At 34.6% G+C, this 20,901-nt stretch overlaps 1 protein-coding gene across 1 annotated transcript; it reads left to right on the top strand.

Annotated features, from left to right (window-relative positions):
• Nucleotides 1–14,759: 14,759 nt before the first annotated feature.
• Nucleotides 14,760–17,664, top strand: LOC112703251 (uncharacterized). Its single transcript, XM_025754614.2, has 6 exons — nt 14,760–15,352; nt 16,044–16,137; nt 16,308–16,468; nt 16,842–16,869; nt 16,972–17,080; nt 17,360–17,664. The coding sequence occupies exons 1-6, from the start codon at nt 15,098–15,100 to the stop codon at nt 17,439–17,441; spliced, it is 729 nt and encodes a 242-aa protein (XP_025610399.1). The 5' UTR covers nt 14,760–15,097; the 3' UTR covers nt 17,442–17,664.
• The last annotated feature ends 3,237 nt before the right edge of the window (nt 17,665–20,901 follow it).

Below are 20,901 nucleotides of genomic sequence, written 5' to 3'. Positions count from 1 at the left end.
GCAAAAAGCTAAAAGCCCCGCTCATCTAATTAATACTGATCTTCATAGATGTTTTTGGAATTCATTGCATATTCTCTTCTTTTTATCTTATTTGACTTTCAGTTGCTTGAGGACAAGCAACAATTTAAGTTTGGTGTTGTGATGAGCGGATAATTTGTACGCTTTTTGGCATTGTTTTTAGTATGTTTTTAGTATGATCTAGTTAGTTTTTAGTATATTTTATTAGTTTTTAGTTAAAATTCACTTTTCTGGACTTTACTATGAGTTTGTGTGTTTTTCTGTGATTTCAGGTATTTTCTGGCTGAAATTGAGGGACCTGAGCAAAAATCTGATTCAGAGACTAAAAAGGACTGTAGATGCTGTTGGATTCTGACCTCCCTGCACTCGAAGTGGATTTTCTGGCGCTACAGAAGCCCAATTGGCGCGCTCCCAACGGCGTTGGAAAGTAGACATCCTGGGCTTTCCAGCAATATATGATAGTCCATACTTTGCCCAAGATTTGATGACCCAAACCGGCGTTCAAAGTCACCCTCAGAATTCCCAGCGTTAAACGCCGGAACTGGCACAAGAATGGGAGTTAAACGCCCAAACTGGCATAAAAGCTGGCGTTTAACTCCAAGAAGAGTCTCTACACGAAAATGCTTCAATGCTTAGTCCAAGCACACACCAAGTGGGCCCGGAAGTGGATTTTTATGTCATTTACTCATCTCTGTAAACCCTAGGCTATTAGTTATCTATATATAGGACCTTTTACTATTGTATTTTCATCTTCTGATCTTTGGAATCTTTTGATCTTTAGATCTTTTGATCACTTTGGGAGGCTGGCCATTCGGCCATGCCTAGATGTTGTTCTTATGTATTTTCAACGGTGGAGTTTCTACACACCATAGATTAAGGTGTGGAGCTCTGCTGTACCTCGAGTATTAATGCAATTACTATTGTTCTTCTATTCAATTCCGCTTGTTCTTGTTCCAAGATATCACTTGTTCTTCAACTTGATGAATGTGATGATCCGTGACACTCATCATCATTCTCACCTATGAACGTGTGCCTGACAACCACCTCCGTTCTACCTTAGATTGGGTGAATATCTCTTGGATTCCTGATACACGATGCATGGTTGATCGCCTGACAACCGAGTGCTCGCCTGACAACTGAGCCAGCCATTCCGTGAGATCAGAGTCTTCGTGGTATAGGCTAGAACTGATGGCGGCATTCAAGAGAATCCGGAAGGTCTAACCTTGTCTGTGGTATTCTGAGTAGGATTCAATGATTGAATGACTGTGACGAGCTTCAAACTCCTGAAGGCGGGGCGTTAGTGACAGACGCAAAAGAATCACTGGATTCTATTCCGGCCTGATTGAGAACCGACAGATGGATAGCCGTGCCGTGACAGGGTGCGTTGAACATTTCCACTGAGAGGATGGGAGGTAGCCACTGACAACGGTGAAAACCTTGCATAAGCTTGCCATGGAAAGGAGTAAGAAGGATTGAATGAAGACAGTAGGAAAGCAGAGAGACGGAAGGGACAAGCATCTTCATACGCTTATCTGAAATTTCTACCAATGAATTACATAAGTATCTCTATCTTTATCTCTATGTTTTATTCGTATATCATCATTCATATCCATTTGAGTTTGCCTGACTAAGATTTACAAGGTGACCATAGCTTGCTTCATACCAACAATCTCTGTGGGATCGACCCTTACTCGCGTAAGGTTTATTACTTGGACGACCCAGTACACTTGCTGGTTAGTTGTGCGAAGTTGTGTTTATGCCATGGTATTGAACACCAAGTTTTTGGATTCATCACCGGGGATTATTTGTGTTGTGAAAAGTATTGATCACAATTTCGTGCACCATTCACGAATTTGTTTCGAACTGGCCGGTTTGAGACGAACCGTTTGGTTCTTAGCGGTTTGATTGCGCCTTCGGTCCAAACTCTCAACAGAACTACCCAGACCATCGGTTTATTGGTTTTCAATCGAACTGGCCAGTTTGGTTTGGTTCTTTTTTTTTAACTGAAGATAGAAAGACTCGAACGCGCGACCTCTTAGTTGAGTATGGGAAAACTATGCCATTTGAGTTATAACTCATTGGCATCCGGTTCAGTTCTTACAACTATGCTTACAAGAAAGAAATATTTATTTTTTTGCATCAAATTGATGGACAGAAAAGGACGAAACTTGGAGTCAAAGCCAAAAATCAAGAGTGTTGATTTTAGTAGTACAATAAAAATAGGTTTAACAGCCAAAATCATCAACAAGAACAACATCACCATCCACAATCCTCTATATTTTTACAAAAATACCTCTGTTGTTTGTACAAGATTACTACCCCTGTTGTCATTCATCCATGGAGAAAAATGCTACCTCAACCCTGTCCTTTATATTTAGAGATTGTCTCTAAGAATAGCTTCAAATTTTGAAAGTAATGCACATATACAAAAGGGGACATTTGATCAAGAGTTGTATACAATGAGTGAAAACACTAAAACTATTTTTTCAGAGTATTCTACCTACATTCATCTTCTCCTTCATTTTATTTATTGAATATGTTGCTTTTCTAGTTTATTTTTCTTTGTTTTTATGGATAAAAGACTAATATGTGTGGCATTTGAAAATTTAATTGAGAGAAAAGACAAAGAGAAATATACTTGGAGAAAAAACCATTGAATATGTCAAATCATTTTGATGTATTTCTGTTTTGTATCATGAGTTTGAGAGTTTTTCCTTCCTAAGTTAGGAAAGCACTTAATGTTGAACTCTAAGCTAGGTTAGTTTAGTAATGACAAGTTTGGTTAGATGCTTGTGTGTTCATTTATAGGATTTGGAAGAATCCTAGAAAATTGGTATGTGTAATTTCTGAAAATTATAATGAAAATTCTACTATTATTGTAGTGAAAATTGAATGTAGATCACATTATACTAAGTGGATGAACCAAAATATATAGAGGTGCAAATTTCTATTTTCTGCTCTATTGTTTTATTCTATTTTTATGAGACAAAAATAAAATGTCTCCTACATAATTATTTTAACCGACATGACAATAATTCTATTTTAAATTTATTTTTGTGACTAAATTGAAAAGTGAAAAAAAAAAGAAAACATTAGATTAAACCTCTCTCTAAGTCATTAATAACCTTCACTTCGTATTTCTCCCATTCCTTCAAGTGATTAATTGTTTCATCCCATACATCTTTTTATTGGCCTATGATTTATGATTGTAATTTTTATTTTTTTTGACAAGGTCAACAATCATTTGTTTACTGTTTTCATTTTTTTTGTTACTTTTTATTTTTTAATATAGACTAGATACGTTTAATATTTTTAGTTAATATTTATATCAAAATATATATTATAAATTTATAACACATTTAAAATTACATAATAGTACACAAAATATTTTATGTACATATCCAAAACTTATTTAAACTCTTGGTTATATTATTTTTTGTAACATAATGTAAATAATTTACCACATTATATATTACTTGAAGTTAGAAAAATTTTTTGCCTCTACTTATGTAAATGATAGTTATAAAACATATTTAAAAATATTATACTAAATTATGATGATACATCCAAAATAATATAATAGTACATAAAATATTTTTGAATACATTTAAAACTCGTTTCAATTTATCCAAAAATTATCATCACTTAGTAATTAGGATTTGATATAATTATAATACATCAATAACGCATCTAAAATAATATTATAATGAAATAATCTCAGCATACAAGCGATTAACACTTACAAGTGTTACAAGTCTTGAAGATAACTAATCCCCTAAACGCGTTCTTAATGTTACGTACGTTTCACGCGCTATATAATAGAATATTAAATAAATCAAAATCAATTAACGCGCGAATATATAACTTTCGAATTTCAAAAGATTTTATTTCCTTCTTCGAATCTCTTGCCAAATTTTTTCATTCTCTTTCTTGCGTTTTCTATTTGCCTTTTCGATCGTTGTTTTACCTGCGTTTATCACTAGTTTGTTCTTCATCATTAACGTGAGTTTCTCTTTCTGTAACTCTAGCTTCATTTTTTTTCGATTTTCATGGTTTTTGGAATCAAAGTTTGAACTCGTTTTGAAGATAATGGATGATTCAACCTCAGATTGTCAGCTGAACCAGAGCGAAGTGGATTTTGAATTTGAATTGAACGAAGTTCCTGAAGTTTGATTTAGATTCAGTTAATTACGATTAATCTGAAATTTGATGCATTTATTCGTCTATGATTGTCTAGCTGAACAATTCGTGAACATTGACTGTGAAATTAATGTGTGAACATAATATGTGGATTGAATCTAATGTATTAGTTTTGATTAATCTATGTGAACATTTCATAGCAGACGCTCGGGTGTAGATCAGAACTTTTTAGGTGTATTTTAGGGAAGTTTGGGTGTATTTACAGTTTATGCCTTTTCTTGTTATTTAGTTGAGTTTGTTGTCGTTCGGGTGTAGATCAGGAATCCTTGGGTGTACTTTAGGGACGTTTGGGTGTATTAACAGTTTATGGCTTTTCTTCTTATTTTAGTTGAATTGTTGTCGTTCGGGTGTAGATCAAGATTTCTTGGGTGTATTTTACTTCAATTGTTATTTTTTTATGAGGTGCAGAAACACCATAGTATATTCTTGTTTTTAACATGGTGTATTTTGCAACCCCTCTGTGTTGTTGATGACTAGCTTGTTACCAAGGTTGGAATGACTTTTAAAACCCTTAAAGATGCTGCAAAATTTTACAAGGACTATGCCAAGGCTACAGGTTTTTCTACAAGAGTTCGGAGCACAAATAAGAAGGAAAACGAAATTAAGAATCAATTAATTACATGTAGCAAAGAGAAAAAATGAAAATCTAAAATATCTCCGATCGAGAAGACAAATCCCACAGCTGATTTAAATTGTCTTGCAAAAATTTATATACACACATTGAAGGATGTTGGTGCTTGGATCATTTTGAAGGTTGTGCTGCATCATTCACACCCATGCTATCCAACTCAAGCAGAGATGCTCAAACAGCACACGGAACTAAACATGTTCATTCGTTGTACAATAGAAAATAACGAGGAGGCTGGTATCAGACCAAGCAAAACATTCCAATCATTCGTTGCGGCAGCTGGGGGTCACCGCGAGTTAAATTTTATTGAAAATAATGTGAGGAATTACATCACGAGAGAAGTGCGGAATGTTTCGAAACAAGAAGATGCAAAGGAATTTGGGAAATATTTATTGAGAATGAAAGAGAAGAATCATAATTTCTTTTTCGAGCTTGAACTCGAGGATGATCAATCGATTCAGCTTGCTTTTTGGGCCGATGCAAGGACCAGAGCTGCCTTTGATTATTTCAGAGATGTTATTTCATTTGACACCACCTACAATACAAACAGGTAATATGCTGTTCTTGTTTATGATGCTAAATTAATTTTGTTCTATGAATCTGCTGTAGAGGTGTATATTGGATGTTCTTTGGGTGTATAAAATCATTATATGGGTGTACGTAATGATTTTCATTCTGTAATATCGTAATTTGTTTCAGATATAATTTGGTTTGTGGTTCTTTTGTCGGGGTGACTCACCACGGTTAGTCAATACTTCTTGGATGCGCTTTGATGAAAAATGAATAAATTGAATCATTCAAATCGTTATTTCAATGTTGGCTTTGTTGCATGGGAGGAAATGCTTCTAAAGGGTTTCTCACCGATCAATGCACGGCAATGAAAAGGGCTATAGAGGCTTGTATGCTAACAACAATTCACCGTTGGTGTATTTGGCACATCACGAAGAAGATCCCAAGCAAATTAAATGGGTACAAGGGACATGCAGAAATTGAACAAGAAATGAGCCAAGTTGTTTGGAACTCTCATAGTAAAGATTCATTTGATAGGAATTGAAATGATTTTCTACTGAAATATGGTCTTGTAGACAACAAGTGGCTTTCAGGTAATGTTGTTTAAAATCTGTAGCAGAAGTGTAAATTACATGTTTTTAGGTGTAAAATAGCCTTATTTGGGTGTATTCTGCAGATCTTTATGAAGACCGTTATATATGGGTTTCAATTTATTTGGATCACCATTTCTAGGCAGGAATAAGAAGCACACAAAGGAGCGAGAGCATGCATTTATTTTTTAACAAGTTTATTACCCGGAACAGCTCGCTTATTCAATTTGTCAAACAATACGATAATTACCTCGGAAGCAAGGAGCAAGCAGAGAGAGAATCAGATGCTGCAGATTTTCATACGGTCATACCGTGTGCAACAAAATCCTCCATTGAAGCTCAGTTTTAACATGTGTACACTCACCAAAAGTTTAGGAAAGTCCAAGCACAATTTAGAGGAAAGGCGAATTACATCACAAGATTAACGAATTTCGCTATAAGCTATTCAATATACGAAGTTGGAGAACAAGTTTTCAGCTTAATATTCAACAAGTTTGTGGTTACTTGCGACTCAGTAGCAGCCGAGGTAAAATGTCAATGCTTATTATTCGAGTCAAGAGGGATATTGTGCCGTCAGGCACTAAGCGTGTTAGGCTTTGAACGAGTAAGCTAAGTGTCATCGAGATATATATTGGAACGTTGGAGCAAGAAGGTAAAGAGGTGACACACACATATTAAGAGCAGCCATGATGAGCCATTGTTGTAGCCAAGAAGCAAGAGGTTTGACGAATTAGTTTTTCGTTCGCAAAATATTTGCGAATTTGCATCAGAATCAGAGGAGCTGACTGCCATTCTGCACCCTGCGTACGATAACGTCATGGTTGAGATGGAAGAATTGAAAGCCAAAAGGAAGGGGACATGTCCGCTATCTCACGAAGATGCCAATTTGGAATCCGTTAATGAGCTTCAAAGCCCTCCAAGGGTTCGAACAAGAGGACATCCAAAAAATAGGCTAGGTTCAAAGTTGGACAAACAGATTGCAAATGCCTCAAAGAAGAAGAAAACAAAAGCTTTAAACGAGGTAAAAGTGATGTTCTTTAAATATGTGGTGATTGAGTTTAATTTTCTTGTTAATAGTTTTACTAATATGTGAGTTTATTATTTCTAGTTAAACCTCTTTGATGCTGCATCAGTGGTGCGTCCAAATTCCAGCCAATATCAAGGATGTGTTATAAATTATCAGTTCAGGCAACCAGCAGCAATGGATAATTTTTTGGGTGTATAGTTACAAAATATGGGTGTAAAGCACTATTTTTTGGTGTATTTCTGAATTTTTTTGTGTTTTACATTTTACATTTATATATTTCGGCTACTGCTGTTTATGTTATAAATTATTGTTTTTTTTTTATTTGTTAGGGTTTAGGGCTTTAGGGGTTTAGGGTTTAGGGTTTTAGGGGTTTAGGGTTTTCAAGGTTTAGGGTTTAGGAATCGAGCATCAGGGGATAGAGGTTTGGGTGTATATTGAAGTTGTTGGGGTGTAAAATACTATGTTTTGGGTGTATCGTAGGTTGGGTGGCTTAGGATTTAGGGTTTAGGGTTTAGTGTTAAGGGTTTAGGGTTTAGGATTTAGGGTTTGGGGTTTAGGATTTAGGGTTTAGGATTTAGGAATCCAGTATCAGTGGATAGAAGTTTGGATGTATATTGAAATTATTGGGGTGTAAAATTCCATGTTTTGGGTATATCGTAGGTTGGGTGGCTTAGGGTTTAGGGTTTATGATTTAGGGTTTAAGATTTTAGGGTTTAGAGGTTTAGGGTTTATTGTTTAGGGTTCAGGGTTTATAGTTTTTAGGTTTTAAGGTTTAGGGTTTAGGGTTTAGGGTTTTAGGGGTTTAGGGTTTAGGTTTTAGGTTTTAGGGGTTTAAGGTTTATTGTTTAAGGTTTAGGGTTTGTGGTTTTTAGGTTTTAGGGTTTTTAGGTTTTAGGGTTTAGGATTTAGTATTTTAGGGTTAGGGTTTAGGTTTTAGGGTTTAGGGTTTAAGGTTTAAGGTAAAGCATCAGGGGATAGAAGTTTGGGTGTATATTTAACTTTCCTTGGGTGTCTATTCAACTTTCCTTGGGTGTAAACTTTTATGTTCTGGGTGTATATCTTGTTTGATGTTTTCCTTCATATTTTACTAGCTCTAATACAGAGCTTTTGAATACAGCACAGATAATTTAATTATGGAAAATTTTTTTAAAATAAAACTGGTTTATAATTGGCAAATTTTTACAGCATGTGTTCAATTTGTTACAAGACTACATAACAGTTACATTAATCAATGTTAATATCATTAGAATCTATCTGACAATATGGACTCAATAACAATGAGGATGGCTTGGACAGTCTTATTGCATCACTCCCCCTAATGGCTTCAGCTTTGTCTTGATTCATTTCATTGAATAGAATCCGAGAAGCATATTCTACTCTATAGTGGTCCACCTCATCCTACAGTTTGAAAGAATATTCTGTTTAATCAACCATGCTAATTGAGTAAAGTAATACCGAGTTATATAATTTTAAACACAATTACCTGTGTCCAATTGTCCCACTCATACTTTCCCCTTTTAACGTTTTCGAGCTGAATTATCTCAAGCCACGTCATTACATAAATAGCACAGTCATAGCTGAAAAACTAGTAATAAATTATAAATTACATATAGAAAAGTTTAATTTTCAGAGTGAAAGATTTATACCTTGTCTTTTGGCCTGAGATATTAATGTATGGTGGTTCAATTTCCTTGTCCTTTCTCTTCAGAGGTGCCCTCCTAGCATATACTCTTATTCTTGAAATTACATATCCCTTAAAACACAAAACAAATAAGTAATATATGAATAAATTTAATAAAGGAGTACACCCAAAGGAGTACATACTTACACCTTATATTGAACAGAAATACACCCAACTATTAAAATACAGAACACAAAACCAACTTACAATGAATTTATTTAGGTCCATTCTGCCATCGGATGGACATGTCTTCTGATATGGGTCGAGTATATAAAATTTTTGCTTTCTTACACCAACCACCCATAACCACCAATGGTTTGAATAGCAAATAGGTGCAAAAATCTGAAGCATGCCTACATTGAACAGTGTTTTAGTTTATTTGGCACATAAGTAAAGAATGGTAATAAGAAGTTTTAGAAACGAAAACTTATATATGGATATGATGCTAATTTTTTTAGGTCCAAGAAGGGAATAAACATTGGGTAGTATTCTACCCTGAATGGCTTGTTGGTTTTAGGTTGTAAGAATTCCCCCATTTGGATGATTTCCAATGGCCATGTTCTGCAATAATTGTGAAACACCAAATGAAATACTGAAAATACACCCAAATAAATATAGAAAATACACCCAAATGAATACAGAAAATACACCCAATTGAACACAGAAAATACACCCAAATGAAGACAAAAAATACACCCAAGATTAGTTGAAGTACACCTTACCACAATATCAGGGAGCAACCAGTATACTTCTTCTTAAAACCTTTTAATGTTTTGCTGGTTAAGGATAAGGCACATGGCAGAGACAATCTAGAAAAAAAAAGCCCAAATTAATTTACATCAATCAACATTGCAGTTACATTTCATGATAAATTAATTAATGTTATTCTAATATTACCTTAGCTTCTATATGTGTAGCGGCTTTGAGAGATGTGAAGTGGACTTTTGACAAAGTGCATCGATCTTGGGCATTGAGTGTGCACACGGCATCATACTCGTTAATACGTCCATCTCCGTATGTCTTGACACGTGTGGCCCAAATGTAGCATTTCTCTTTCATCTCAGCCAACATCTCGTTGGTCCTCGCAGGAGTTTCAAACTTTTCAAAACTTTGTTCACCACTCAGCTTTTGAATCTGTGGACCTTTACCTTCTGTTTTCACCACACTGCTTGTAATTTTTTCCACCAGGTTCCCTAATTATTCTATTAGGTTTGGCGTTTCAGGAGTTTTTGCCCTCAGCCCCTCTTGCGTTGCTGCTTCTTCTTGGCTTGAATCAGTCAAGCCAAAGCTGAATGATGATACTGGACCTTCTTTAGGAACGTAGGATGCTATCCTTGCCATCATCATCAGTGCAGCAGCATCTTCTGGGGCTGGATTACTGCATGATGACATATAATGTACTATAAGAATAAGAATAGACGATTGATATTGAAAACTGAATTTTACTCTGCTGAACTTACATTTTAGATGGAGCTGGTGGAAGCGTGGGTGTGCTTTCTTTAGGTTTTGGGTGTGGTTCTGGAGTGCTGCAGGGTTACATTAAATGAATCATGTTATAAAAAAATTAGTTACAGAGCAATTGTGAAGATATGCACACCAACAACGACAATATACACCCCAACAAGGACAATATACACCCCCAACAAGGACAATATACAACCAAACAATAACCAAATACACCCCAAGATTATTCCTTACCTTTTTGTAGTTTCTTCATTAATTTTTTCACTTGGAGACTTTGCAGGGGTTGGTTCATTTTTTAGCACTGGGGTTGGTTCAATTTATGGCACGAAGATTGTTTGGGACAGAGGTAGATAAACTTGAATCGGAACTCTAAACAAGACAAAAATAAAAGGTTAAGAAAGCCTGTGAAAATAAAATGATTATAAGGTTGAAATTTAGTTGAAAAACTCACATTGAAAGCGGTTCAGTTTGTGACTGTGTCTCTTCCCGCACAATGATCATGTTCTCTTCAGCTAGGTCATTTGCCTATTCTTCTACTTAACTCAAACTGAAATACACCCAAAGAAACTCAAAATACACCCCAAGCATTCAAAAGAAACACAGGCTTTGTCTTTTGAGAACTTACGCACTTCCAGTTTTTTGCTTTTTTTTCCTACCTTTTTTTTCTTGATTAAAACAGTAAAGGGCTTTTTTTCTAAAAAAAATATATACAGAATTAGAAGTAAAAGGTAATAAAAGATAAAAGCAACCGTTATTAGAAAGAGAAATTACATGCTATTCTCTGGTTTGTTTATGCTGCTTTGATCTGTGTGTGCTTGAGACAAAGGCTCATCATTTCCTAAGTTTACCTCCGGTATTCTAAACATACAATAGATATCATTAAGTAAAAATACCATACGGTTAAATTAGAATAACAACATTTTATTAAATAAAGGTTCTTACGTTTTAGATGAGTCATAGTGACCTTCTATCGATCGCAGATCAGCTCCCTTCTCCCTGGAAACCAGAAAAAATTATTAGCAACGAAAACACCTTAAAATCGGTAATATACACCCCAAACATAACAAACTCCTGTGCAGCAGATTTTTCATTGTTTTTTTTCTTCTTAAATTCCCTTAAGAATTCTTCTAATTCCTCAGTTTCAATTTCAGATCTGACAGTACATGCATAAAAGAACATGTTAATAAATATAATTTTGATGATAAATGGTAATATAGATTTCAAAGTACCCTACCTATGATAAGATTGAGTTTGTTTAGGAGATGAATCCTCAACAATGAGCTTTTTCTTTTTGGATTGTGTCCTGGGGGCAAAAAACAAGTATGAATCAGAAATACAAAAGAAAATTGATCAGAAAATACTATCCAAAGCAGTGCTTACTTTTGGGGTGTTCTCTGAGTCTTTTTCTTTGTTTTTTGCTTCTTTACTGGTGATAATTCTTCACTTCTGAAAGTTAATAAGAGACGCTCTGTTAATACATGAAATTTTGAGAATAAATGGAAAGGAAAGCAATGATAATTTCAGAACATTACTCATCATTCGATTCAGTTTCTGAATCTGAATCCTCCTGAATCTTCTTCCTTTTTTTGGATTCCAATCTGGAAGGCAAACAATCATTATTAAAAAACACCCTAAAAGAAACAAAATACACCCAAATAAAGACACAAAATACACCCAAATGAAGACACAAAATACACCCAAGTATGTTTCTTACTTTTTGGCTGTTCGGGTGGATTGTTTCCTTTTTGGTTCCTTTGAGTCTTCTTCGGTCTCAGACTCAGAGGTAGAATAGACTTCACTTTCATTTGTTTCACTCTCAGATGATGATGAACTTGCCTTCTTTTTTTGTTATTTTGGTTTTTTTCTTTTTTCTTCATTTGTTTCACTTTCTCCTTTGTTTCTTCCATCTTTACAATTCCCTGAAACAGTAGAAATGTTAGTTAACAGCATCCACATAAATAAAATACACCCAAGGTATTTTGTTCACTTACCATATGTTCATCCATTTCAACTCTCATCCCTTCAACCAACTGCTCTTTATTCTAGTTGGTAATCCATGGTTGTGCAGCTCTTCTCATTTTTTCTCTTTTTTTGTTGACTGATGGAAATAGACTATCATCAGGGCAAACAGTCAGCCGTCAATTGATTTTTTCTTTTTCAAATTGTAATTAGTGATACACTTAATGATGAAATTTAGAACATGTGCTTCCCAGTTGTCCTCCTTTATTTTATCCATCTTGAAAATAGGAGCTAGGTGCACAGGAGAGATTTTGTTAATTGTGGTTAGCAACAGGAACGCCATTTGTATATAGAGAATGAAAATCCTCTTGAACATGAGGTGATCCTGTTTATTGCCAACACCAATACTCATCATCTCATCTGTCAGACTTTTTAGAGTCTTCCCTTGAAATCTTCTAAAAATCTGTTTGTTCTCTTTAGAAAGTTCCTTATAACTGACTTTCTGAGAAAATAGATCTCCTACAAAAACGAAAACAACTTACAATGAAAATCACTTGAAATACACCCAAACGTCAGTCATATACACCCCAATATCCCTCATATACACCCCAACATCACTCATATACACCCCAATATCACTCATATATACCTATATTTATTTCTTTATTATATGATAGCAGAATAATATATTGCGAAGAATGGAAGTATAGAGGTTTTCTGTAATGAGTTACCTGATGCGTTGAGCTCAAGCGCAGCCCTTATTGTGCTGGGTTTAACTCTAAGTGAACCGTAGCCGGTTTCGAGTGTGTTTTTCCCGAGTTTAAAGGAGTTAGCCAACTCCTTTAATAGTTTGTGATGCACCCTTAGTGGCGGGATGTGCATCAGTCCACCAAAACCTAAGTTCCGAACGATTGCTTTCTTTTCCTCGCTTATATTTCCAAATTTTTCACTCAACAAGTGGGTTGCACAATTCAAGTCCTTGGTTTGCTATAAACAAAGCAAAATTAGAGTCATTAGTATAAGATATATTTGTATTAGGAAAAATTGACTTGTTCTAAGATATAAATTTGTGCTTACATTGTTTTTTTCACCTTGATTTTTGCTTGCCATTTTTACTGCAATGAAAAAGAGATGCTGTCAACAGATAAAAAATACACCCAAAAATCATAGTCATATACCCATAGATCAGTCAGATACACCCTATACTGCAATGAAAATGAGATGCTGTCAATAGTTAAATAATACACTCAAAAATCAGAGACATACACCCATAGATCAGTCAGATACATCCCAATATTAGCCACATACACCCAAATCCAGTCTCATATCCATTTTGTTTTTTTTTTAATTAAACGAAATTAAATCAGTTCAAAATCATATTCAATTCAGTAAAACAACATAAAATGACACTACAAGGTCAAGCACAATTAGAATAATAACTGTTAGACTTCAAAACTCCTAATATATAAATCAGTCCCATACGCTTCTACATTTTTTGGATTATATGAGTTCAAAAATATATTTAAGTTCAAAATGCCACTGGAAGCAACAGTCGGATGCCAAGTCATAGATATACACCCGACAATAGGCCATATACACCAAAAAATTCTCCATATACACCTAAAACTCAGTTAGAAGAGGAAGAGTCTTTCATGTAAATATGCACAAACCTACTTAAAAAATATGTAAACATACACAAAATATGTACCAAACAGATCAAAACACACGTTAAAGTATTCACTAGAAGTATGTAAGATAGCGTAAACGAAGAACTTGATCTGTTTGGGTATGACCTAGAATAACAAGAAGAACAGTACTATGAGATCTAAATCAAGAAGAACAGTAAAATCTAGAATAACCTAGAAGAAACAGAGTGAGAAATACTCACGATATAGTGTTTCGATTTGGAAATCAGAAACAGAAATGTGAAAAACCTTGAAGAACAGTAAAATAGTACGTTACCTTGAATAATATTTCTTCCTTTTTTTGCTGATTTTTTATGGAGATTTGTATCTTTTGTTCTTGATTTCTTTTAATCTTCGCGAGGAGTTGGAAAGTTTCTTCAGAATCGCTTTCGAATGTGTCCTGAAACTTGACGGTTTGTGTTTTGTTTGAGGGAGAAGAGGAAGAGTGCGCCATAATGAGCGTGTTTTGGAAAATGCAACTGTTGTGTGGGGCGCGTGCGTTAGACGCTCCATTCTAAGGAGTGAGTGCGTGTAGTTTTTTTCTGAACTGGGCCAACTTGTAAAACTTATAAGTCAAAAAGGCTTGTATGTGTAGCAGATCATTATAATATATAAAAAACTTTTTGAACACTACAAAACTCATACAAACTCATCCATATATAAAATTTACCTAATAATCATATCATCAAAAGAAATTAGAACCGAAAAAATTATATATACTAGATTTAGAATCGAAAAAATTTATTTTGATAGCATTTTGTTTTTAATTTTGTTAGAGTTTAATTTTAATTTATTATTTTTATTTTATTAAATTTAAATTTAAATATTTTAATTATGAAAAATATGATTTTAAATTTTAAATATATTAAAAAAAGTTTAAACATAAATAATTATTTTATTAATTTTTTACAGATAATAACTTATTAAAAGATAAATGATAATGAATATCTAATTGTTTAAAATTCTGAATAAATATATAAAATTTAAAAGAGGAGAAGAAGCACGTGTTTGTCCGAGCAACCTGTACCAATAATGTCCTACACTCAACAGCTCTACTTCTCTGCCCCTGTAGATACAGGATCCATTTTTTTAATATTTAATTAAAAATTACGAAACTTAAAATATTTTAAAATTTTGATTTTTTCTCTTCTAGGTTCCCAAATCCTATGTATTGCAAGCAATACAACAAAACTTGGCAATATTATTATTCCTTAACGCTAATAAGTAATAACAATCGGCCACCCCTCCCATCCCAAAGACCCAAACACACATTAAAAAAAAAGGGTTTTAATTTAATTTAAATTTTTTTGGGTGTTTTCTGAAATTGTCGGAATAATGGAGGTGGTGGAGGTTTCTCCCTCTGTCTTGGATCCAAACCTGGACGAAGAGAAGGTTCAGATCCGAAACGAGAATGTGGATCGGGTTAGGGTGAAGAGGAAAACCCTTGAAGCCGTTCTGGAACAGTGCCAAAGAGCCCTTCAACTGTTAAACGACGCTTCATCTTCTTGTAATTCCGATGATGAACAACAACACGATTCTGATTGCGATACACCTGGTGCTATAACACCTGCCGATCCTGAAACCGATCAGGTAAATTTTGTTGTTTTTATGGATGATTTATTACTGTGCGAGTGGAACCCTAGATTGACTTTGAATTCCACTTCGTTCTCAATTTTTTTTCTATGTAACACTGATGTTATGGTTATTGGGAATTTGACTCTTTATTTTTTACTTTTTCCCCCCCTTTCGGAGCTTGTTTAATTTCGTGAAGTACCCAGCTTTCAACTTAGATGCGTGTTTTTTTCTTACTAATTTTTATTTTTTAAAATTTTGTAACTGGTTTCAAACTTTTTTAGTGAAATCATATAAAGAAAGGGACTACAAAAGATGATTTTATTTACTATGAGCAATATAGAGTATTTAATGAAAAAGTAAGGGTATTTAATAATACTTTGGGAAGTGTGAGCATGCAATAAATGCTTTTAATAATTCTTTTTATTCTGGTTTTTCTTTTGGGGTTTAGTAATTTGGGGGATGATTAGGAAGCTTAATTGTTCATGCTGAAATGATGTTCTTACCTTGGTGGTGTTATCTGCTTGATGCTTGATGTTGGAGAAAATTTTTGTAACTAGCTTGTTTTGTCATTGAATTTATCACCATTCACGTGCACTGCAATGGATTTTTCCCTCTGTTGCATACTAACGTTTCCAATGGCCAAAATTTTGCTACAAAATTTCGATATTCTCCTTTGTAACACCGCATTCTGTGTGCTTCAATGCAGTTATGTGACTTACTCAAATCTAGAGTCGAAGGCCCTGACTTCCTTGAAAAGTTAGAGTTGGCCCAGGCGACAGTTTCACAGAATGCAGCTTTTGGTATGCATCCAAATGTTTTCTTTCTTTCTGTCTTGATCATGGTATTAAGATATTGTCAAGTTATTTATGGAATGGTTATAATGGAGACAAGTTATTTGAATTAATCAGTTGTTCTCTTTACTATAGAACTTTAGAATGCTAATGAGCGAAAAATGCTTGTGTTATGGCAGAAGAATGTAGTTCTTGGGATTTGGTTAGTGAAAATGATCTTTGGGATGGTGAAGATGTTGATTCAGACCAAGATGATTACGTTCTTGTTAGACAAGAAGACATAGTGGAGGGTATTGCTTGCTTCATGGCTGCATATTTGTTATCCCTTAAGCAGACTAAAGTAAGTATTCTGTATATCCTCTTGTTATTCAGTAGGCTTTGCCAGATATACATACGAATTTAATACTTAGCTATATTTCAGATTCATTGTGCTAGATTCTGAATCAAATTCTTAAGTGTTGTTTTATAAGTTAAGAAAAAAGGATTTCCAAATCCTTTGAGCTAAAAGTACCTTCTGACCAAATTCTAATACATTTCAGTCACCGTGAAATATCCAAACAACGTGTAGTTCTTAAAATCCAACCATAGCTTCATTTGAGTAATGCTTAGAAGTGTATGATGTAAAGAGTGTTAACTATGAACAACAGAAAATATTTTATTTAGCGTAATTGTATCTGGAGTTCCTACTCTCTCTAATACTTTGCTTCTTTCAGGATTTGACTCCTAATCAACTCCAGGAAGGTGAGTCTACTGTTTCCCTCCTACTGTCATCTTATTTCTGTTATTTATCTAAGTATGAGTGAAAACAATTTGCTAAATTCGTATTCTCACTATATTTATCAGCACTCTGCAAGACATTTTCGGTAAAACAGAAAAAGGGAAAGCTTCGAAAAGCATGGGATGGTAGCAAAGTCATCTATAATGTTGCATCATGGGGGGCTACAGCGATTGGGTAAGTGTCTATACCGTAAACCCTGAAAGTTATATCCAAACAGGCAAACACCCTAGAAATATATTAATGCATTCGCATGATGCAAGACCATCCCCTGAATTAATGTTATGGCATGACTATGTACTGCCTGTTGGGAAATTACTTTTGATTCAGTATAAACAATTGCAAGGGCATTGAACTTACTCCTTCGGTTCTGTTTAATTTGTCGCTGGATACAAATAAAAGACAAAAGAGGAAGTATTAATTTCATTTTCATTGATCCTTCTCGATTGTCTACAGGATATATCAAAACCCTGTTATTGTTAAGGTTGCTACTAAAGCTTTCTGGACTTCTTGTCAAGTCATATCAAAGCTCCTCTGAAATTGTGAAATGCAGCTTGGGGAAAGGTTGTGATATAGTAGTTTTAGCATTTGTACACTGGCCTGTCCTTGCAATTCGGATTGGATTGGTTTTCCGCGCTGTTTGATGTAAATTTGGAATTCAATGTGTTTGCATCACTGATCAATCGATCTTACCTTAGTCTGATCTTGTAAATATCTCCATTGTAATGTTCCTGAGTGCAATTCAAATTCATATTCACGAACTCAAGCTTGAACATATTTTTCCCTCCCGCATGACTCAACCTGCCATCTAAAAGTCATTTAAGTTACGAAATTCTATGTTTTGATATCGACTCTATGTAAAATTTATCGGTCCGGATTTTGTTATCTCGTCTACTTAATATTATAAAGTCACCCACCAAAATTGAATTATTTTCTATAGCATTTGTCTTTCCAAAAGTTTCTTTCATTTCAATGATAATGAGTAAATACTCGATACAGTTTTTCCGTTTTTTCGAAAGACAACACAATTCTTTTTTTTTCGTGACCCTGTTTACTGAGACAATGGTGGTCTTTCTGGAAAATTCATCGTAAACTATTAACGAAATTTGCTTAATTGACACATTTTTACCACAATGGGTTTCACTTTTGAGTTCTATGCTATAGGGTGGGCCAATGCCACTTGCCCCAATGTTACCTGACTCGTACGGAAGCAGACTAACGAACTGAACTAACAACTTACTAATTGTGGAAAGTAGGAGGTTAGGAGTAGTTAGAACTTGCAACTTGACATGTACTGATCAATTCCGTTTGTTAGAATCTGTTAGAAGCCAGCTGACATGGCACTTATCTATTGTATATTTGTATGTATATAAGGGATTAACATCTCTTCTGTAATTAAGTTTTGTCAGTCAATGCATTCAAGCCGTCTTTCACTTCACTCAACTCCTCTTCATCTATCTCGCATGCTCTAGCTACTAAAGGTGCATCTTTCAAACCCAAATACTCTCGAGCTCTCTTTATTTTGTCCCTCTTAATTTCTCTGGGTGGTTGTTGATGTGTTTGGTTGACTTGTATTGTGGAGTGGTAGCTGTTGTGGAATTTAGGATAAGGGAGTGGTGGTAGTGTGGGATTTGGGTGACAGCGGAATGGAGATGGAGATGGAGGTGGTGGGTGATAGTAGTGGGGTAATGATGGATAAATTTGTGCCTCACCAATCCTAATCGTCTACTTAAGGGTTGTGAGTGAATATAAGTGAATTAGTCTCTATTGGTTTTGATTGTTGTTAAACCATAGGTACTTTCACTATATATATTGTATTACTCCATTACCCAGGACTAGTGGTACAATTACGGTGTATGAGTTTCAGTTTCACTTCCGTGTCTCAAGTCTTCTTCTCTAATTTTTCTGCGTCAGTGAATGAAAACACTCTCATGCTTCCAATTCTTTACTCTATCTCAATTGTTGTTATGGTATCTAGAGCCTGCTCCTTTTCAAATTATGATTCCTCTTTTATTTTCTTTCAAATTTTGTCTCAATTTTATCCTAATTTTTTTTCCTCTTGTCTCTATTCTTTCCCATTTTCTTTCTTGATTTCTTCAATTTGGTGTTCCACAATGTCAATTACTCTATCAAAATCTTCAACCAAGAGATTGATCTCCCCAATTTCTGAGAAGTTGGATCACAACAATTATAGTACATGGAGACACCAAGCTTTGCTTACAATTCAGAGTTTAAGTCTTGAAGATCATTTGTACCAAAGCAAGATTCCACAACAATACGAAGAAGATGCTGCCAAGAAGACTAAAACAGAAACTGAAGCCTTCAAACAATGGAGGTTAGATGATCTTAGTCTATCAACTTGAGTTCTTGCATCAGTCACAAAGCCCTTCAAAATCAAAATCCTTTAGTGTCATCAATTTTATGAAATTTGGAATGCACTTAATGACTATTTTGCTGAGACTTCTGCCACAAGAACTCAAAGCTTAAAAGCTCAATTGAAATCAGTAAGAAAAACTGGATTGATACCAGATTATCTCTCAAAAATTCAAGATCTTGTTGACTCTACAATCCATTGGATACCAAATTCAACAAGATGACTATATCTCAGCAATTCTTGATGGTTTACCTGAGGAGTATACTGTCTTTATTACTTCTGTAATGTCAAAATTATCAACCTACAGTGTGCCTGAAGTTTAGTCTTTTCTCAAAGCCTATGATAATATGTTGGAAAGATACAAGAAACCACAAGGTGGCATCCCCATGGCAAATCTAGCACAAGCATCATCATCGTATACCGTTCAATCTCAGAGAGGCTCTTTTATTCAAAGATGAAGAGGGGGAAGATTTGAAAGAGGAGGTCATTTTTCTAATCAAAGTAATCGACCTCAGTTTGTGGTTGCCAAGGCCATGTGGTTCAAACTTGCTTCCATAGATTCGATCCTAACTTTCAAGCTTATGGAAATAGCTCACAATCACAACAATCCACATTCCCTTACTCTAACACACAACCACCACTACCATCATCACAGTTTCATCAACCAAGAGCTTATTTCTCAAATTCTCGAAATTATCAAGAATCTGTATTGTACCCAGATTCAGGAGCAAGTCACCATGTCACACCAGATTCACTTAACTTGCTGAATTCGAACTCTTCAATTCCAGATTCTGATCAATTGTTTGTAGGTAATGGTCAAGGTACGAAAAATTCTAACTCAAGGAACTTCAATTCTTTGTGAGAAAAACAATAAAATCAATTTTTTTAAACAAATTACTTCATGTTCCTGAAATCACACAGAATTTATTAAGTGTATCTCAATTTGTTTTAGATAACCATGTATATTATGAATTTTGGCCTTATGATTGTATTGGCATGATCAGGACTCTCAAGAAATTCTTCTCCAAGGCAAAGATAGAAATATCATATACTCCTTTAAAAATTTGTTTATTCCTGTGCCTAATAAGTCTTTCATGCACAGTTCTTTGAATAATTCTGTTTTTTGTAAGCATAGCATTATAGATTCTTCTATTAAGAAAGCATTTGTAGCTCAAAACAACAAAAATGTAACCCTTGACCTTTGGCATAAACGCCTGGGTCATAATTAAATAAAAAATGTACTTTCTATCTTGAAAACATGTGGAGTTTCTGCTCAATTTGATTCTAATTTTGTTTAAATATGTAAATATTGTGCTATGAAAAAAATGCATCAGTTGCCTTTTGCAAAATCTGAATCAGTCTATATAGCATCCTTAGACCTTGTTTTTGTTGATATTTGGGGGCCTGCATCTATGATGTCTAGAAATGGATATAGATACTACATCTCATTTGTGGATGCTCATACAAAATACATAACTATTTTCTTACTAACTCATAAATCTCAGTCACTACAAGCATTGAAAATTTATAAAGTGTTTATGAAAACTCAAACAGGATTGAAGATTAAGGCTTTGCAAACTAATAGAGGTATGGAATTCATGTCACACTCCTTCACTCAATTTTT

Source organism: Arachis hypogaea, chromosome 7 (genome assembly GCF_003086295.3).
Source record: "Arachis hypogaea cultivar Tifrunner chromosome 7, arahy.Tifrunner.gnm2.J5K5, whole genome shotgun sequence".
Classification (NCBI taxonomy): Eukaryota; Viridiplantae; Streptophyta; class Magnoliopsida; order Fabales; family Fabaceae; genus Arachis; species Arachis hypogaea.
Note: the sequence above shows the minus strand (reverse complement) of the source record. Positions and strands in the feature narration are given on the sequence as shown.

What these genes read in the sequence shown, in the direction of transcription:
- LOC112703251 (XM_025754614.2), top strand. Translation starts at nt 15,098, where the DNA reads ATGGAGGTGGTGGAGGTTTCTCCCTCTGTCTTGGATCCAAACCTGGAC. An exon ending in TTCACAGAATGCAGCTTTTG is followed by an intron (nt 16,138 to 16,307) that starts GTATGCATCCAA and finishes GTGTTATGGCAG; the next exon opens with AAGAATGTAGTTCTTGGGAT. An exon ending in TATCCCTTAAGCAGACTAAA is followed by an intron (nt 16,469 to 16,841) that starts GTAAGTATTCTG and finishes TGCTTCTTTCAG; the next exon opens with GATTTGACTCCTAATCAACT.